General features: G+C 42.6%; 1 protein-coding gene across 3 annotated transcripts in view; it reads left to right on the plus strand.

The window, feature by feature from the left end:
• PRICKLE1 (prickle planar cell polarity protein 1) overlaps positions 1 to 17068 on the plus strand; it is a 66532-nt gene extending 49464 nt beyond the window's left edge. Inside the window, exons 1-8 of one of the 3 annotated variants that reach the window (XM_017838149.1) lie at positions 1613 to 1681; positions 7550 to 7729; positions 9961 to 10074; positions 10916 to 11053; positions 11545 to 11748; positions 12304 to 12490; positions 12632 to 13495; positions 14816 to 17068. In XM_017838149.1, the coding sequence (XP_017693638.1) occupies positions 7598 to 7729; positions 9961 to 10074; positions 10916 to 11053; positions 11545 to 11748; positions 12304 to 12490; positions 12632 to 13495; positions 14816 to 15672 (2496 nt within the window). In that variant the 5' untranslated portion in view covers positions 1613 to 1681; positions 7550 to 7597 and the 3' untranslated portion in view covers positions 15673 to 17068. Of the gene's footprint in view, positions 1 to 1612; positions 1703 to 7549; positions 7730 to 9960; positions 10075 to 10915; positions 11054 to 11544; positions 11749 to 12303; positions 12491 to 12631; positions 13496 to 14815 lie in introns of those variants that run through there. The other 2 variants (XM_017838146.1, XM_017838147.1) reach the window with 2 other exon arrangements.
• Positions 17069 to 20406: the final 3338 nt, after the last annotated feature.

Below are 20406 nucleotides of genomic sequence, written 5' to 3' on the forward strand. Positions count from 1 at the left end.
TTTCCATTTTTGATTAATGATGAATGGAGTTGGCAGATTTTCAGCTGGCTGCCACATGGGGTCTGTTCAGTCCAACAAACAGAACAGGAACAGTCTGGGTCTCGTAAAGTTTGTCCAGGTGATATGCCAATTTTGACCTCAAAATTACTTAGCCGCTTCAGAATGGAGGTAGTACAACAAGCGAAACTGCTTATGGAAGCAAAATGGGGTGTGGAAGGATGGGGAGCTGGTTAGTTTGCTGGAGTTTCAGCAGGTTTTTTTCAGTCGCAGGAGCCACAGAGTGTGACTTTGATTCCCTGAGGTTGGATCCGCGCGGGGCCTCCTGAATTCACCCACGGTTACAGGTGTAATGGTCTCTGGGCACATCTAGTCGGTTGGTGGTGGGAATCGGGTGCTTGTAGCGTCGTGAGCCCGGGATGGGCTGTGCCACGTGAGATCAGATAGCCCGGCGTTGGTCCTGATCCATCGGCCGGCCGGTCTGTCTGCCTGCTCCTGGCCGTGGGGAATCAGCCCACGGGAGGAGGGGGTGTGGGCTTCTCCGTGAGAACTCGCGTGTGCCTGGCCGAGGGTTAGGGGAGCCCGTGGGGACGGGGGGGATAGGGCTGGGGACAGGGACGCTGCTCTGAGCGCCTCAGCCCGCGGCAGCCGCCGTGCCTGTACCCATCGGGGCTGGCTTCCCTCAGCGCCCCAAGGACAAAGCCATTCAAATTTAGAGGAGTGAATTTGAATCCATGCAAATTCGGTTCCTGGGGGAAGCGATAAGTGTCTGTGAAGTGCCCCGTCTCAGTCCCGCGCGGCGGGTCCTGGCAGATGAAGCCGCCCCGGCCGCGGGACCTCGGGGCGAGACGGGACACGACACGGGGCTAGGTCACTGCTGCCCCTCGCAGCGGAAGCGGGGGTGGGTGTGGGGGAGGTGTGTTGCCGCTTTGACCCCGAGATGCAGCGCGAATAAATTCCCTTTGGTAATGACTTCCCCAGGGAGACAAAAGAGCGGGAGGGAAGAGGAAATTTGACCGCAGTGTTCACGGTTACATTGGCGGTGCCGGGGGGAAGGTGGCCGCCTGCCTTTGAAGCCGAAACAGCTACCTCTCGGTGCTTTTTATGCCTACGGGGGTGGGGGAAGTGGTAAAAGCGGCGGCTGGCAGCCGCTTAGGATATGCACCGGTAGACCCGGTGCTACTTCTCTGTACATGTGCTGGGGCTCGGACACCTCTTTCCCTACTTAAGATGTGCCAGAAGAGACAGCGATGAACGGCTGCTCGCTGTGGTCGTCGGCTTCAAACTGGGTTTATTATTTTTATTATTCGTGCACAGCGATCTAGAACAAATGATTTCCCGTCCTGACCCGAGCCCTTCCCGTCCCAGTGCGCGGGGCGGCAGTGGCTGGGCCGGGCAGGGTCAGCCCGGGGCGGCCGGAGCGTGGCCAGGGTGGGGTGGGAAATCTATTTCAGGCGTAAACACGAACAAAAGCGCTGTCCATCGTGTCCTGAGCGCAGAATTTATTGCTTCTGCAGGCGCTCGGTCCCTCGGGTGGGCAGGCGGCGGGGCCGACGACCCTTCCTGCCTCGGGACCGGTGGCAGGAGCCGCTCCCCCTTCCCTCGCTCCCTCCCCCGCCTCGGGCAGCACTTTGAACGAAGATCGTTGGTGGGAGAGATTCTTCCCGCCGCCTGACGAGGAGCGGTGAGAGTGCCCGGCGCTGGGGTACGGCGGGGTCGGGGGAGCCCCCCGGGGGGAGGCGGGAGGTGCTGCCGCTCCGGGGCGAGTCTGGGGAGGAGCGCTCGGGAGGCTGCTTCCTCCCTGGCTTGCCGCCCCGGGGGAGGGGGACGGAGGGCGGTGCAGGTATCTCTCCCGCTGCGCTCCCACCAGGCGGGACGGGGAAGGGAAGTGGTGGCGCCTCCCGGCAGGGGCAAGGCTGGAGGAGCTCCCCGCCGCCCCTGCCCTCGGAAGAGTCGTACCTGGCCCCTGCCTCGGGACCTGCCGGGCACGGGAGGGAGCCGCGGGGAGCTGCCGGCGCCTGGCCGGGTGCGCGGGTCTGTGCAGCCCCGGGTCTCGGTGTGAAACTGCCGCGACGGGGCGTGGGTCGGGTCTGCAGCCGGCATCGCCTCTCCTGCGCCGCCTGCCCCGGCTCCGCGGCAGCCTGGCCGCTGTTTTGGTGCCGTACAGAGGTAATTTGCGGTTACTTGTATCCGCTCTCCCTGGAGGCAGCTCGGCCGGAGGGGCAGGGTGAGTGGGTGGGTGCCAGTGCCTTCGCCCATCCGGCTGCAGGGCGTGGGGAGCCGAGGGGCTGGAGGCGCCTCTGCCCCACCGTAACGTCTTTGGAACTTGGTCAGGATAGATAGAACCCCAGCTGTCCTTCAGGGAGCTCTGCCTACTGAGAACGGCACCGTCCCGGCTTCTCCGGGATAAGCGCTCGCGGCGGGGCTCGCTACACAAGGCTAGGCGCAGAATTTTTTTATTTTTCTATTCTTTACAATTCCAGCCTTGTGACTTATTGAACACTTTCTTCAAGTGTTTTCACTGGAAACTTGTCTCAAATGAGGGCTGTGAGCCCTAACAAAGAAGAGTGTTGTTCGAGAGCCAACAGGTGACGGGGTGAAACCTGAGTATATGTGTACATTGGAGTAAAGTCTGGCTGCTGTTTAAAATAGAATTTAAAAAAAAATCAATGGGAGACTGTAAAAGGCAAGATTTCTTTCTTTCTAAATCTGTTCACCCTCCTAAGGAGAGAGGGGAGAAGCATCCGTGAGAATACGGCTTCCTCGGCTGGAAGTTTGGGTCTTGCCTTACTGCAGTGTGCGCTTGAGTTTCCATCAGCGCTGGAAAGTGCCAAGGATAACACGGCCAAATCAGATGTGTTGGCGTGGGGCGATGCTTTGTCATGGGGCTTCCTCCTTTTGTTAATGGAGGTAGCCTGTCTTTGCAGTGTGGCTCGTCAAAAGAAAATACCCTGAGAAGGATAGTCTGATTTTCAGTTGGAAAAGTAATCTTTGCGCTGGAATGCTTGAGGAGGAAAGCAGTTAACTCATCTGTCGGTCCTTGTTCGCTGGCTAATGAAAGGGAAAAAAGTTCTTACTTTTAGGGTCCATCTAGAGGTCCGTTGAATGGATAAGTAGACAGGCGCCGTTCTTTCCCCCACTGCTCTGGATAGTTCGTTACTCAAAGGAGTCAACAGATGAAGTCGCTGGTACTGATACAGATTCTGATCATCAGTTGGATCCAGATTTTCCAAGCACAGAGCTATAGAGGTCACTGTAAATATGTTACTTGTTCTGTAGCTAGGGAATGGGACTTCCTGATGATCTGCGTAATACATATTGGAAATAGTCTTTGAATTATTAATAGGTTACTTTATGGTTGTTTATTGCTGCTGTATTACGCCCTTCCTCTTCTAATGTAGTTATCTTGCACCAGGGATTAAATAAGCAGGTGAATGAGCTGGCCACGCTAATCTTAACTCGTTGAGCCTTCATTGTGAATGGATGCATGTGATATGCATCTTGTATCCCCTACAGCCTTGTTAACAAGCCTTCTAACAAAAAAAGTTGTTAAAACAATTTACCCTGCAGGACAGAGTAAAACAGCAGGGGATGGGCGAGGAGATGTTTGTCTAACTGTGCTCACAAATCATGACCTTTCTATCTGGTCGGGGGGAACATAATCAGTGAGCTGGAAATCCTAGCACAGGGATAACCTCCAAATGGGCTTCAGCAACAACTTTGTTCTAAGTTTGATATCCCAATATTTTTTGTACCCATAGGTTTGTAATTAGGAGTGTAGTTTGTCTTTGCTTCTAAGGAATTTCTCATATTATGGTTGTTTTAATTCATCAGTGGAAAAAAAACATTAATTGCTTTTCTTTTTAAATCGAATTTAGCTGTGTAGTTCAATTATGTTATTCACAGTTGTCAACCTGCCAGTGAATACCTCCTTGTAGACTATAAAGCCTTTTTTAAGAGGTAGTATTTGAACAGAGCTGAAACCTCAAAATGTTCCACAGACTTCAAGAAAGCAAAGCAAAACAAAACATCCTTGCTGTGTTCTGTAGGTGTCATTGCAGGAGTAGAAAACACACCTTTCTACTCATCCCTTGGAAAGCACTTATTTTTTCAGCTGTTGTTTATATTCATTTGAATCCTCCTTAGGATGTAATCATTTAAAACAGATCACTTTGAAGGATGAGTGTGGTTAGAAGGCAGGGAGGAGAAACCCTGTAGTTTTAAAATGCAAACCAAATCACACTTGAGCAGGAGAGGAAGAAGAACTCCTAAACAAGCAATTGCTAAAATAGTTCTGCAGATAGCCTGCTGTTAAACTAGGCTGGATTAGAAACCTTGCTCTCAGCAACACCACGGTATTTGTGACATGGCCATATTGATACGTGAGGTACTGTCAGTCATTTTATAGCCAGCTTTGCGTTTGCTCTATGGGAGCATTTTTCTTTGAAAGTGAATGATGTCCTTTTGAGTAATCTCAGTTCACTGAAGATTTGTGAACGTTGCTTTGACCATTTCCAGTTGCCTTATCTGGGGAGGAGAACCCTGACAATAAAGTTGCATTTTAGAGTTGGAGTTAAGGAGTATTTTTCCTTTATTCTCTATCAGCCAAACTTTCAACTGTCCTGTATGACTGGAAACTGGACCTGTGGGTCTGTGGTTTCCTCTTGTTGGTGTGCAAGCTCTCTTAAATGGATTGGTTAGAGGATGCCCAGGCAGTACCAGTTTCTGCAGAAAAGCAGTCTGGTCTCTTACCAGTGCCTTGTCTTCCTTAGGAATTAGGCAGCACTCCTACACTTACATACCTTTGCTAGTTGAAATCCTGATGTTTCCCAGCCCTGCTTTTTGCAGCGTGGAAGTAGTATTTAGCCTTAGTATTCAAAATACTCAGCAAAGTTAACACATCACCATGCATTCAGATTTTGGATTGTTTCCTTGCCTTTCAAGAGAAGTAAGTCAGAGAAGTTAATCTGATCTTGCAGAGAAAGGGTTTTGCACAATTAATATGAAGCGATTACTCAGTTACTGGTGGGCTTGTGAGTGTTTGGCATTGTGTGAATGAGGCAGGGTACACTCTGCTCGAGTGCCGAGGCACTGCCAGAGCTTAACCTGTCTCTTTGCCTAAATTATGCTTCAAATCTGCTTTGTGCGGTTGAGGTCAGGCTGCCTAATGAAATATTGGCAAAGACATTTCACCTACTGACTCCTGTTATTCCTGGGTTATTGGGCGGAATTCAGTTCTTGAAAACTGACTGTTTGACCACCACAAGTTCTTGCGTTGCGATGCCATAAGAATTGGAAATACCAGCTTAGATGTCAGTGAGTGACACAGTATTGTAAATTAGATATCTGCCTCTTTCTAAGGGGAGATGGTAAAACAGTTCATCTGCTGCTGAGATAATATTGGAAGGAATTGGGCTTCTCAATGATCCTCATAGTGACTTTTTACTTAAGAGTTATTTGGATATAGATGAAGCAGGACACAAACTGCCAATCTGAGCATCCCCACCCCTCAGCAACAGTGAGCACTGTTGCCTCTTTTTGCTAGAGTGATTTCCTAACTGCATCACAGTATTCCGCTATCCCTCCTTTCTCAAACCCCAGTTTTATGCAAGCAATAACAAAAACATACCTGATGCTGAACTTTACTTCCACTAGTAAGTTGAAAAGGGAAACAGTCTCTTGTCATTTGTTTCTGAAGGCAACTAATTCAAGGGATATAGTAAGTACCAGAAAGTCTGTTTTCTATTTGAAATACATAGGATTGAGTTTGGTTATACTCACCTTCCTTGAGAAAGATGGTGATATGGCAATGTTAAACTCAGAAGCTGTTTTGCTAACCTTCAGTTGTTCAACTTGAGTAAGATGTCAGGCATGTGCCTGACAGCTCACCAGCTTTCCAGAAATAGCCTGTTCTCAGAAGGGAAGTTGACATGTTTGCTTGCCCCATCAAATATTAAATTAATCTCTTATTACAGTGCAGCTATGAAGTGTGTTGGCATCTCAGCCATGCACCAAAAATAATGCCTATGTTTTTGAACCAGAAGGTTTTGGAGTAAAGTTAAATAACTTAATTTCTATGAGCACTAGCCCAGTGGAAGAGTTAAGTAATGCCATCTCTTTTTATTGGGTGTGGGAATGTATAGATGTATAGAAAATAGGAGTAGATAAGACCGTATACTACTGGGTATTGTAATTTCTGTGAGTTTGTTGCTCTGGATGCATGTGGGCACTTTTTATGGAACAGGTTTAGTTTATGTGCTGAATCATCAGAACTTGGCACTAACCAGTGCCTGATGCTTGAAGGAGAAACCCCTGTTGAGTAACCAGCAAAATAGTTGGGTACACAGTCTTAAATCTTCCATCTGTGATCTATCAGCAACTTACTTTCTCTAATATGTTGGTGATATACTGGATATGTAATAACGTGGGACTCACCAGAAGTTTTTAGATTGCTCTCCACATTAGACGCACCAGCAAGGTTATATGGCAAGGAGATTAGAATTTTCTGCTGCTCAGATCTAGCACTCACAAAATTGGATCTTTGTTTAGATAAATAGGTGACAGAATGTCCTAAAATGGGGAAGACATAGGTCATGTGTAATGTGGTACTGTTACAGCAAGCTTGTTCCTACCCTGAGTGGTCAGGATGTCTGCCATGTTAGGACACATCCTCTGTGGGTTTGGTTATCTGTATTTTTATGTATATATATATATATATTCATGGAAATTCCTCATCTGAATTTCCTAAGAACTGCTAGACATTTTAATTTAAGATATTTATCTTAAGCTTTCTACTGCAGACTGCTATGGATCTTGGTGAGAGCCTTCTTTGCCAGTTGTTACTCAAAATGATCCCAGTGATATTAATCTTTGCAAGCTTCATGAATCAACAGAAGCATCACCCTGTAGGGTTTTAAATTGACAGAACAATCATGATGTATTTTACAGAGACTAATCTGGCATAATTGAATTTCAGATATTTAGCAGGACCAACGCCCTTCCGCTCCCATACAGCTAAAACAAAGTTGTCAGAGGAATCCAGCAGATGCTTGCTGCTCTGTGCCTACCTTGTGAACAACAGGATGCTACTTGCACAACTATCTTTTCCCAGTAATTTCTTTAGTTTTTAACATGTGGTTGTCATGTCTTTTGTTTTAGTAGATTAGTGGTAGTAATGGCTTCAGGAAGAGCTTGTGTCGTTCATGTTGTTAATATCTGCTCAATGAGTCTTTCCTAGATACAACCTATGTACAACCTGTGATGTGAAACAAGCAGAACTGTAAAAGGTGACAAGTGTTAATATTGAAATACATTGTGGTTGCCAATTGTGGTAGTGTGTGTCTAGGGTTTGTTTTGTTTTTTTCTTGAGTAGTTTTATTTTTATAACTCTTTCAAGAACTTTTTAATTGCTTATAGCAAGTTGTAATGAAGCTTCAATAATTTATTATTCTGGACAACAAAAGGAATACTGAACTGTTTTGAGATCATTTACACTGATAATTAGTTGTTGCATGTTCAAATTTATTAAAGGTCTATTAATCTCTTTCTCTAGATCAATTTCTTGATGAGCTGCAGCTGAAATATTTAACGCTTCACACTCATGCCACTGGAGATGGAGCCCAAAGCCAATAACCTCGTTTTTGGGTGTCAGCGAAGCTCAACCTCTGATGATGACTCTGGCTGTGCCTTGGAGGAATATGCTTGGGTTCCCCCAGGCCTCAGACCAGAGCAGGTACCAACTATACTTCTGCATTTTAAAAATAAGCCTCATAAGAACCGTCTGAGGGAGTGATGTGCTGGCTCTACAAGTGCAATTAAATTCTTATAATGTATAAAACTTTAATTCATATAGAACTTTTCACTTCTTTTTTTGTTTGTTTCCTGTTCCAATGAGGCTGTGTGTAGGGAGCTTAAAATCCTCAACCCTGAGGAGTTTTATGTTCCAAAGAACAGTTCCCAGTCAAGGTTTTTCACTAAGTATGTGCTGCAGAGATATGTATTGTCAAGTCTAAAAGTAGCACAGAAATGTGCTTTTTCTTTGAAAGTAGTTATTAGGTTAAATTAAAGCTTATGGCATACCTCATGGCATTGTGCTCTTTGGCCAAGTACTTCATTGCACTTGGCAAACTAGGCATTTGACATCTAGAACGTGGACGATACTACAGCGCATGTAAATGCAAGTGTTCTATCACTGTGACAAATAATAACATATTTTACACTTGTTTAAATAGTTGTATGGCTGTCATTTGTCCCTGCTAGGATTCCTCTTGAATGGTGTCTGGAGCTGACATTCATGGGTTGGCTGGGCTGTTCCTTCCCCTCTCCTCATTACCCTTTTTTTTTGTATAACATCACAGTAATGGAAATAAAAGTGAAATTATTTATGAGCAAGTTTCTGTGGGAGATCAAAATGAGCCTCTTGTGGTTTTCATTTACTTGATTATATTGTAACTGTGCTTAAGCTGTGTACTTGCTAATATCCAGAACTCAGACTTTAGTATTAAATGGCCAGAGTGGCTTTGCAACATCTGCTAAAGGAGGCAGAGCAATCCTGGCAAGCTTATACAGTTCGTAGTTAAAAAAAGTGCAGAAGATGTCTCCTTTTTGCAATGCAGAGATTTTCTTAATAGTGAGTAAAGTAACAAGTCAGCAGGAATGGCAAATAATGGGCTATTTTTAGGGCAACTCTTTTTATCACTTATTTAAGCATCTATAAGAATCCTGATGAATCAGACCTTAAGGCAAACAGCAAGCTAACATTCTGCCAGAACAATTAAATGCCCTAAAATATCCTCATAATCTCAGCTAGCTCAAACTCCCTGAAGATTTTTTTTTCCAAGACAAATTACTTACTTTGAGAACAGTGCAATAAACTTGAGAAAAGGGCAGAAAGTATCTTTAAAGCTTCACTTCTTGCTGCATGTTATATTTTTCCAGAGCTTTTTGAAATACAGTTAGTAGCAAGTGGGCTTACAGTAAACTTCAGTTGTTTTAAGTTTTGGTTAAATGAAGACTAAGTCATGTTTTGTACAGCCTGTCTCTAATAATTTTGATTGCTTCCTGGCTTAAGTGACAGATTACTGCTTCTTTTTCATCTGTCTTGAACAGTAATAAGCTGTTGACCTGAGCATTATCTAAATCTGGATGGCAAGTAATATTTTTCCCAATAGCAAAACTTACAGCCCCAGGTCTCATGACAAGCTGGAAGCTGCATAGGAAAAACAATAAATCTGTAGCTGTTCCACAAAAATATTTTTTGCCATTGGGCTTTGTCACAGTGTTCATTACAGCTTTCCTGTCATAATATGCTTCTGAAAAAAAAAAAAAGAGTGAAGATTGATACAAAAACATTCATCCCATGAAAATTCCATGGTTAACTTGCACCTGATTGAAATGTGGCTGGATCCAGCCTCCTCCCAAGGGAAGGATGTTTCCACCTTCTTACCAAAGCCCACATGGAAGCAATGAAAGCCGATGCTTTGGGTGAACCTGGTCAGCAGGAGACTACAAAACAGCTTTTGTCTCAACAATGTGTAAAATGCAGAGAGCAAATTAAATTTGTTTATATAGTGGCTGTTTTCTGGAAAGCTTCATGCCTTGTGTGGTAAATTACAGAGGGAAACTTAGAATTTCCACAGAGTTGTTGACCAGCCCTAAAGGGGGTGGGAATAATGAGAACATTAAATGTGCATAATTTATGATACCCCCCTAATTGTCACTGCAAATTGCATTCCAGAAAAGCAATTCAGCAGCTGGGTGCTAGTTTTATCAGAGACAATTCAGGTTTGCTGAGCTGGTTTATTTGGGTCTCGTATTTTCAGCAAAAACCGTGTCATAGGTCTAATGTAGCGTGACCTCCTTCCTTCATAAATGAGAACTGAGATAAAATAGTAGCTAAAAGATGCTGGCAGTGCTTGGGTGATGCATCTCCCTTGGACTGAACTCTGTGTTTCTCCTGGTCAGGTCCAGCTGTATTTCGCCTGCTTGCCAGAGGAGAAGGTCCCTTACGTTAACAGTCCTGGAGAGAAACACCGGATTAAACAACTTCTCTATCAGCTGCCACCCCATGATAATGAGGTAAATACAGAATTTAGGATGAACCGTCAGGGCTTGGGGTCTCCTTGCCAGCTTTTACATGGAGAATTACCTGCCTGTGTATTTATTACAAGCCTAAACCGTGGCCTGCAGTGGCATCTGAGCTATAAAGCAGCATGGTGTGTACACTGAGTCCATTGTTCAGCTGTCCGCTTGGCCTGTGTGCAGATAAGAGCTGTCTGGAAGGACACTGCTTCTGCTTGTTAGGGAGGTGGGTGTCACTGCAATAAACTTAACACAAGTTGGTTTTATAGTGTTTGCAGCCACCCACCAATTACCAGGAACCTACAAATTCCTGAAATTGCATTGTAGTGCACAAAAAGGATGCTTTGTGATAGTAAAAGGTTTGCATCTCAGTTATGCAGCGTAATTTGGAGTAGAAGTGGAAATAACAAACAAGCTCTTTGTAAGGAAAGGGGCGTGGATGTCAATACTTAAGATCTTGTGTCTACTGCAATACTTAGTTGTGGGCACTTAACCATAAATCTAAAAGACAATGTTACGGCTGATTTAGGTTCATTCCATTGTTTTAGGATAGCAGCAGATTTTGGGTTGGCTTTTAAAAATCTTTTTTCTTTCCTAAACAACTCCTTAGTTTAGCATGGTGGGTTTTTTTTCCTCTAATGCAAAATCTCTCTCCATACTCCTTTTGTGTTATGCCATATTACCTAAATATTAAGATGGCAGAGGAGGCAAGTTGGAAAAGTTTAATGATGAGTGGCAGCAGGCCTGATGAATTCCTTGCATATATGCACTTATTTATTAATGTGTTACTTTAAAGGCTCAGTGTATAAAATAAGTTCTCTTGTGTTTTCACTGGAAGGTGAGATACTGCCAGTCTTTAAGTGAAGAAGAAAAGAAGGAACTGCAGATATTCAGTTCTCAGCGCAAAAAGGAGGCACTTGGCCGAGGCACTATTAAACTACTCTCAAGAGCAGTGATGCATGCAGTTTGTGAACAGGTAATACTCCTAGTGCCACAAGCTGACTACCAGGCTGAATAATCTAAAACTACAGTATCTCAGTATTAAAATTTAAGCTTATCTCTGTCTATATCTGAAAACAACAACAAAACCAAAAAAAAAGGATTTTTGGAAGCTGCATGGAAGAAGAAAGAAGGTAGTGCTTGCTTAAGCAAAACATACTGGGAATTAACTGAGTCTTTGATGTATTTCCTACTCAAAAAAACCCCTAATGCTGACTCATACTAAAGTAATGACAATTGAAAAACAGACATATGCTTTAAAATGTTATTTTGTATAAAATAAACTTATATTCACAAAAGGTTCATTGAGACACAGTTTGTCTAGACCAAAACTGATAACATTTTTTCCCTCTTGTCAGAATTTTGGAATAAAATCTCATATTGGGTTTGGTGTTTTAACTTAGTTTAAACGCAAGAAGCTAGTAGTTTGGGATGGGAACTGTGTTCACTTTCTGCATTTGTTCCTAGTGTGGTACAAAAATAAATGGCGGTGAAGTTGCAGTTTTTGCCTCGAGAGCCGGGCCTGGTGTGTGCTGGCATCCCTCGTGTTTTGTGTGCTTCACATGCAATGAGCTGCTTGTTGACCTTATCTACTTCTACCAAGATGGAAAAATTCACTGTGGCAGACACCATGCTGAACTTCTCAAACCTCGATGTTCAGCCTGTGATGAGGTACATAATTCACATTTTACAGCCAATCTACACTCCTGTTGTTCAGTTAAGAAACTGCAGTTGGGAAATTCCTAACTTCAAATGCAGTCACTTGAGAAGTCAGGACTCTGCTGCATTGATGTGTCTAGAGGCTGAGGGGTATTTAATTTCTTGTCAAATTGGCAATATTACAAGCAATATGATGGTCTCTAGGAGGCACAAACCTGTTTGTGTTTAGAGTTGAACCTTGTAGATTGAATAAGAAAAAGTATCTGTACAAATATTCCAAAATATCATCCTTATAGAGGCCTCTTTAATGGTTGAATTCTTANGTTCCTTTTTTTTTTTTTTTGCTTTAAAATGTGCTGGTTTACTTTTTTTTTTTTTTGTTATAGAAAAGGTTGGAACGCCACAATTGCTGTGGGAGGTCGTTGTTTCTATCTTTGTATGCAAAAGGCAGCTAAATAAAAATAAACTTAGTGTATGAACTGCAGAGCTAGGATATTTTACATGCTCTAACTCCAAAGGTCAGGTTTTGGCCACTTAACTAAAAGTATACATTTTATTTCTGAACAGATAATTTTTGCTGATGAGTGTACAGAAGCTGAAGGTCGCCACTGGCACATGAAGCACTTCTGTTGCCTTGAGTGTGAAACAATCCTGGGTGGACAGAGATACATCATGAAGGATGGGCGACCGTTCTGCTGTAACTGTTTTGAATCTCTCTATGCAGAATACTGTGAGACCTGTGGGGAACATATTGGTAAGTCCTTTTTAAGCATTAAAGTTACAAATTAAGGGAAAGGGAAAGCCAATTTATGAACTGATTTCACGTTCCAGAAGCATGAATTCTGCAAGTAATTTTTTAAAGAAACCCAAAGCACTGCTTTTTCTCCCTTTCTAGGTGTTGACCATGCTCAGATGACCTATGATGGACAGCACTGGCACGCCACAGAAGCTTGCTTTTCTTGTGCTCAGTGCAAGACCTCTTTGCTTGGCTGCCCTTTCCTTCCAAAGCAAGGGCAGATTTATTGTTCAAAAACCTGCAGCTTGGGAGAGGATGTTCACGCCTCCGACTCTTCTGATTCTGCGTTTCAGTCAGCTCGATCCAGAGATTCCAGGAGGAGTGTCCGCATGGGAAAAAGCAGCCGGTCAGCTGACCAGTGCCGTCAGTCTCTCCTCCTGTCACCAGCCGTCAATTACAAATTTCCTGGCCTTTCAGACAATGCTGATGATACTCTCTCTCGTAAGTTGGATGATTTAAGCCTTTCAAGGGAAGAGGCAAGCTTCGTTAATGAAGATTTCTGGAAAGGAAGAGTAGAGCAAGAAATGCCTGAAGACCCTGAAGAATGGGCAGAACATGAAGATTACATGACTCAACTTCTTCTGAAGTTTGGTGATAAAAGCCTTTTCCAGCAGCCCGCTGAAGTAGACATTAGATCAAGTGAACACTGGATTTCTGATAGCATGGTCAAGAGCAAGTTGGACTTGAAAAAAAATAATCCAAGCCTAGCAAGTAAGAAGTATCAATCAGACATGTACTGGGCCCAGTCACAAGATGGTTTGGGAGACTCTGCATATGGCAGCCACCCAGGCCCTGCCAGCAGCAGGAAAATCCAGGAGCTAGACATGGAACATGGGGCATCAGGATACAAACACGACCAAACACCGTGGTATGGAGGTTCACTCGAATGTTTGTCTGACTTGAAACAGCAAGAACAAAGTGTTCGAGACTCAATGGATTCTTTGGCTTTGTCTAACATAACAGGTAATGGGGAAATAAATGAATGGTTTTGATGGAGAGGTCAACCAAAGTATAGTGTTGGAGTATTTTCAACAAAGATTTTTCATTTCTGTGATTTTTAAAAAGCTTTAGTAGTAGGAGATGCATGTAAAGTAGGCAACAGCTTTAATCAAGCACATAATTTTTAGTGAGATATGTTTCTGCTACTTAAATTCTATTAGACTCTTCTCCTTTCCTTTTGAATTCTCTTTTCTTTATCAGAGTAAGAATGGTCTTAAACTGTGCATTTGTTATATACAAATCACCACTTTAAGCAAATGACAATTTATTTTTGCCATACCTTAAGTACAAGAGGTTGCATTATATATTAGGATAACATTAAAGATAATCTGCAAAACGCTTTAGATAACTTCCTGATTTGCTTGTAAAAATATGTAGGAAGTCTGAAAGGATGGTAAATTTCTTAGCCTTAGGAAATTAGGTTTATGAGATTATCTTTCTCCATTGACTAAAAGGAAACTGGTAATCCGCTTTTGTGAATCTCCTTGTCAAACGTGATTGTCAAAAGTTACCCAAAGGGATAAAGTGCGTGTTAACCTTCCTTTCCTATTTCCCTACAAACCCCCAAACCTGGGAGTTAGAGACCCATTTTAAAAGTTGTTCAATCATCTTCTCCATTCTCTTCCTCCTGTAACCTGAATTACTGCAACTACTCGTGTAGCTCAGGCCCAACCACAGGCTGGCTGCATTTGCCAAGCAGTAATGAAGGAACTGAGAAGGGGAGGTTGTTTCAGGGAGCACAGGAGGAGAATGAACTAGAGGTGTTGCACCTGGGACCATCACAGGGCACATGACACTGCTGTGGGAATGAAGGGTCAGTAGACACAAACGTGGAGTACACCAGGCCAGCTTATTGTTGATGCTTTTTGGAGGGTAAGGATCCTTCTTTGCAAGGCGGTAAAGCTTGGCTTTCCTGTAGCAACAGCTGGAACATGAATTTGGCAGTACCGGAAACATGAATTATTTTAGCCCTAAAAATGCACAGACTGCAGAATAATTTTAAATAATCCTTTTTTCTTAAAGGCCTAGCTGTATTCATGTTTCAAAATTTTAAACTAATAGAATTTCTGCTCTTGATGTCCTCATGAACTAATTCTTTGGTAATCAGAGCTAATACTTAAATGTTTTAAGTCAAAACAAAGTTTAATCTTCTGTGAAGCTAGTCCTTTAGTTCTGAATAGTTCCGAAAGGTCTGCTTTGCTGACAAGAAACATTTTATATTTTGTTATAATACTTGTCTCCATCATGCTTCTCTAATTTCCTTTTCCTCCTTTTTCCCCACAGGGGCTTCAATGGATGGAGAAGGCAAGCCACGGCCATCTCTCTACTCTTTGCAAACTTTCCAAGAGCTGGATGTGGAGGACTGTGAGAAGATGAGCAACATGGGAACTCTAAATTCTTCAATGCTCCACCGGAGCACAGAGTCCTTGAAGAGTCTGAGTTCAGAGCTGTGTCAGGAAAAAGTCTTGCCAGAGGAAAAACCAGTCCATATGCCTGTACTGAGAAGATCTAAATCCCAGTCTAGACCACAGCAAGTGAAGTTTTCAGATGATGTCATTGATAATGGAAGTTATGAGAATCTTGAAATACGTCAGCCTCCAATGAGTGAAAGGACTCGTAGGCGTGTTTACCATTTTGAAGAACGTGGAAATCGGCCTTCTCACCATCGCAGAAGAAGTAGGAAGTCTCGTTCAGATAATGCACTTAACTTGGCCACAGAAAGAAGAAGCTCTCCGAGAGAGAGATTTCGTTATTACTCCCCTCAGGATCATGAAAAATTTATTCAGAATAGGAGCTCACGTGAGCTTCGGGCATTTATTCAAAATGCAGAGCTGTATGGACAATATGCCCATACTAGGTCTGACTATGCACTGAGGAATCAGGTGGTTGATAAGTTTTTTGGACTATATGGTGATGAAGATGACTCCTGGTGTTCAACTTCATCCTCATCATCTGATTCTGAAGAGGAAGGATATTTTCTAGGACAGCCAATTCCACAACCACGGTCACTGAGATATCCATACTATACAGATGATCTTTCTGGTCCAACTACTGCGTTATCTACTTCTCAGTTTGGACAAAGGACAACCAAATCAAAGAAGAAGAGGGGACACAAAGGAAAAAATTGCATTATTTCTTAATTAATTCTTAATATTTCTTAATTGGGAAGACCAGTCAATGCTGTAGCTACAGTATGAACCACATCTTTTTATATTAATAATTGTATTTAGGCAAGTTGCTAAAGTTCTTAATGCTTTGCCATTGTAAATGATAACCCTGCCAGAGTTTACATTGTACAAGTAACATTCAGAAATGTCCCCACACCAAATGATCTGCTCAGATACTGCTAGGTTTACATACTGTGTTTCAGCTGTCAAAATACTGTTACTGCAGTTCTTGATAGAGACTTTTTGTAGACATTTTATTTTATGCTCGCTATTCACCTACACTGAATTATCTGAGAGAGGATTCAACAAAGATAAGTAAATAAAAATGTCAGTCCTGTGCTGTAGCTATATCCACATAGGTGATCTTTCACTTTTTCCTCTTGCTGCCAAGAAAAAGAAGGCTCTATGCTGTGTCTTTTCTTCACAGATAAAGCTCACTCTTCCTCTTTCAAGTTTCCGCACAAAAACTGGAATTTTTTTTTTTAATTTGGGAAAATGCTCCTTAAAGAGGTAAAAATCAGAATGTGGGAGCTGAAATGCTTGAAGCCTTGATGTATCCTAGAGCAACAGTAAATGGTTTATACACTTAACTGTCATGGGTTTTCCTCCACAATTTTTTGAGAAAGTGTAAGGTGGTTGTTTTGGATTTTGGGGGTTTTTTTGTGCCTGCTTAAAGGAAGGTATTAATTCAGCTGCTGGAACTGGACTTAGCTGCCAATGAGTGGTGATGTTTCTTCTGTTGTGCCCCCCACCCCTCAGCAGTGAGAGAGGTAAAACTGCTGGAGTCCTTTGCTCAGGCATGTAACCCCATTTAAGTCAATGAATCTACTTACGTAACAAATATTTTCATAAGGGCTTAAAGGATTAGGCTCCAGAATTGTGTCTTTTCACATGCATTATCCAGGTTTTAAAATGTATTAGCTGCAATTCTAAGTCAAAAACATTGATATTTATAATGTAGTATTTCATAGGCTTAAATGTATTCATAATTTAACAGTGCAAATACTAATGTACATATTGTACAGTTAAAATTTTAAAATCTGAATATTTTTATATCCCTGAATTTGAAGAAGTTTGTTACAAGATCAAACTAGATTTGTTAAGGGTTTAACAGCAGCATTATGGATGAAATATTGCTTGTATTTTAGTCAGGGGGTTTAAGCTGAAAAATATTGAAAAATGTTCAGTGCAAAACAGCTTAATTTTGTCTACTAGGTATTAAAAGCTCTGTATGCATGGTGGGGCTATGTAAATACTCTCTATGGCCCTCTTAATCTTGCAAGTGTTATTTATGGGTCAAGCAAAATGTAAACTATATAAATGTAAAAACCACACAAGCCTGGAATATATCAGTACAACCAGTATGCAACTCCTGTGGATGTGGATTTTATTATTATTGTTCCCCCTCCTTTCCCAAAGATAATTTCTGAAGTTCACCTACATAAAGGAAGAGAGATACTGGGTGGTTAGAGAAGGCAAGCTGGCAAAAACTATAACCTTGTAGGTGATCTCAAAAGTTCCCTTGAACTGAGATGTGGAGCAGAAGCTACTGTAAGTTATAATAAACTTCTTCCACTGTTTTAAATAAAGGGCAGAAATTTGTTAACAGTGACATCCACTAATTAAGATAGTAAATGCTAAAGCTATTGGCTTTCTGACCACCTGAAGAAAGGAAATGAATGAAATAGTAGATGCTTCTTACCAGAAAAATCTGTCAAATCAAACTTCCCCCTTCCCCTACAGAAGCTTCTGGCCTGAAAGTTTCTCTCCGGTGTTAGGATAAATTGTTGAGAAGGGGTGGGAGAAGCCTAAAAATTGGATTTTAGATTTCTAATGTGGCTCAAACTGCCACAAATTTTTGCCCTTCTTGAGGATATAGAAGTTGTAAATAAAAGCAGCTAAAAGTAAGGAATGGATACATGGGCAGCAAAGAAAATGAAGCTATTGCGAAGGCTAAATCGGACTAGCAGTTACTTGCTTGTATTTTTCAGGGTAAAATAAGTAACAGATCCTTTACTCCCAGAAGTGGTACTCACCGTGTAAGTCACTTTTCTAGTACAAACAAGTCTTGTGTATGTGAAAGCTGATCAAAGCAATACGCTGTTCCGTGGCATGGGCCGACGGGCACCTTGTGGGATGGTTCCAGCTGGCAGGCTTTGCCCTGGCTCAGGCACCACATGCTTTACAGCCACCAGACTGCCAGGAGTTACAGGGCATGAGAGATGCTGACTTCTTAATACCTTCCCCAAGATGCTCCAACAATGATTAGGACCTTCCCTTCTTGCCTGCATTTCCAAAAATGGGAAACCAGGGTCCTCAAAACCAAAATGGTGTAACCACTACTGCTGTGTCCTTTGTTGGACCAAGTAACTGTCTCATGGAGAAATGTCTCCACCGGTATTTCTTCTGATCTTACATCAACTCCTGAGATGCAGCATATGTACTCTCCCAAATGGCAATGTCTTATGGAATAGTAGATTATAAAAGTTCTCCATAGATTGCTAGTTGCTTCTTAATACTTTCTTCAAGAAAAAAATTTAAGATGACTATACAACTTTATTTAGTTTTCTCAGCTTGACATAAAGAATTTCTTGTTTATTATTTTTGACCACTTCCTATGAGAAATATTTCTAATTGATTCTTCCACCTTAAACAGAATGGTACGGGATGTAGTGTCTGCAACCAGCACAAGACTCAGATACAGTCACCAAAGCTCTAAAATGTGGGTTGTGTTATTAGACCTATATTCCAAGTGCCTCATAGGCATCCATGTCACACAGCTGCTCACTCACTATCCCTAGTGGGATGGGGGAGAGAAGAATAAAAGAAAACTCATGGGCTGAGTTAAAGACAGTTTAATAGGCAAAAAACAAACACAAAAAAACCAACCAACACCCTGAAGTGATACCAAAAAAACCCCAGTAGCTCACCACTAGCCACATAATACCCAGTCTGTCCCTGAACAGCAGCAGCCCTGGCAAACTCTTCACCCCCACCCCCAGCTTCATATGTTGAGCATGATGCCGTATGGTCTGGAATATCCTTGTGGTCACTTGAGGTCAGCTGTGTTCATTCCCACTTCTTGTGCACCCCCAGCCTCCTCACCGGTGGGGTGGGGTGAGAGGCAGAAAAGGCCTTAACTCTGTGTAAGCTCTGCGCAGCAGTAGCTAAAACATCCCTTTGTTATCAACAGCTTCTGTCAGAAACCCAAAGCACGGCACCACTACACCAGCTAATACTTTCATATCCATAGTGGTTTTGTTGCTGATTTTCACCCTTACTGCTTACACTGTCATTCAAAGCTGCCAGCTCACTCAAGTGAGGTTACAGAACCATTTAGAACCATTTGAGCCTCCGAGCCTCGGCAGATAGCACTGAATCTCCATACTCCTTTCCTTCAATTTCCACCTCCTTTCTTACTCTTTTATGGGATCTGCATATTATCAAGTGCAAGGAGTAACTTCCATTTTCAGTAGCTCTTACCGCAACAAAGAAATCAAATTCCTCCATCACAACATGTTTCCTTTCACCAGTGCTCTTCCTACCACTTTCCAGGAGCCCCACTGAGGGTGTTCTCTAGACCAGAGACAATTTTTTTTTATATTGATCTGAAATAAATCCGAACTACATGCTTGTTCTAAAGGAAGCAAGACTAAAAGCCATCCTTCTTCCTTAAGTTAAGGAACTGGCACAGTATATTTTACTTACATCAACAGGAAGCATACATCCCAAAAGGTTAAATGTGAACATTCAACACAATGTCAAGTATTAAATGGAAAATCAGTAACCTATCACTTATGAATGCAAATGAAACCTTTCACAGAAATAGCACTTAAAAAAATTAAAGACTCCTTAGTTCATGAGTAAAATTTAATCAATTTTTTCAAAATAGTCAGATTAAGCAAAGGACAATATAACAAACTTTTGAAAGATCTTACTGACTTGTTAGCTAATATAAAATACTCAAGAATACTGGCCAACAGGTCAGGCTCAAAGAATTATAGTAAAAGGGCCAGTGCTCTTTAATGTTTTTATAAATGGTAAAGAGAGGAGTCAAATGTACATTAAGTTTGCTAACAATACTAAATTGAGGAGCTGTGGACTCCCTCAAGGGTAGAGAGGCCCTGCACAGAGATCTGGATAAACTAGCAAACTGGGCAATCACCAGCCGCATGATGTTTCACAAGAGCAAGTGCCAGATTCTCCACCTAGGACAAGGGTAGTTCTGATTATACATACAAATTAGAGAATGAGAAGCTGGAGAGCAGCCCTGCAGAAAGGGCCATGGAGGTCCTGGTCAAAGGCAAGTTGAAAATGAGTCAGCAGTGCCCTGGCAGCCAGGAGGGCCAACCATGTCCTGGGGGCATCAGGCAAAGCATCGCCAGCTAGTTGAGGGAGGGGATTGTCCCGCTCTGCTCTGCACTGGTGTGGCCTCACCTTGAATATTGTGTGCAGTTTTAGGCACCACAATATAGGAAAGAGATTAGGCTATTAGAGGAGGAGCCTGGAGAAGATCGAGGGGAGACCTCATTACAGTCTACAACTTCAAGATGGGTAGTGGAGGGGGAAGTGCTGATCTCTTCTCTCTGGTGACCAGTAACAGGACACAAGGAAATGGAATGAAGCTGCATCAGGGGAAGTTCAGGTTGTACATGAGGAAAAGGTTCTTCACTGAGAGGGTGGTCAGTCACTGTCACAGACTCCCCA

Source organism: Lepidothrix coronata, unplaced genomic scaffold (genome assembly GCF_001604755.1).
Source record: "Lepidothrix coronata isolate B3197 unplaced genomic scaffold, Lepidothrix_coronata-1.0 Scaffold325, whole genome shotgun sequence".
NCBI classification, from domain to species: Eukaryota; Metazoa; Chordata; class Aves; order Passeriformes; family Pipridae; genus Lepidothrix; species Lepidothrix coronata.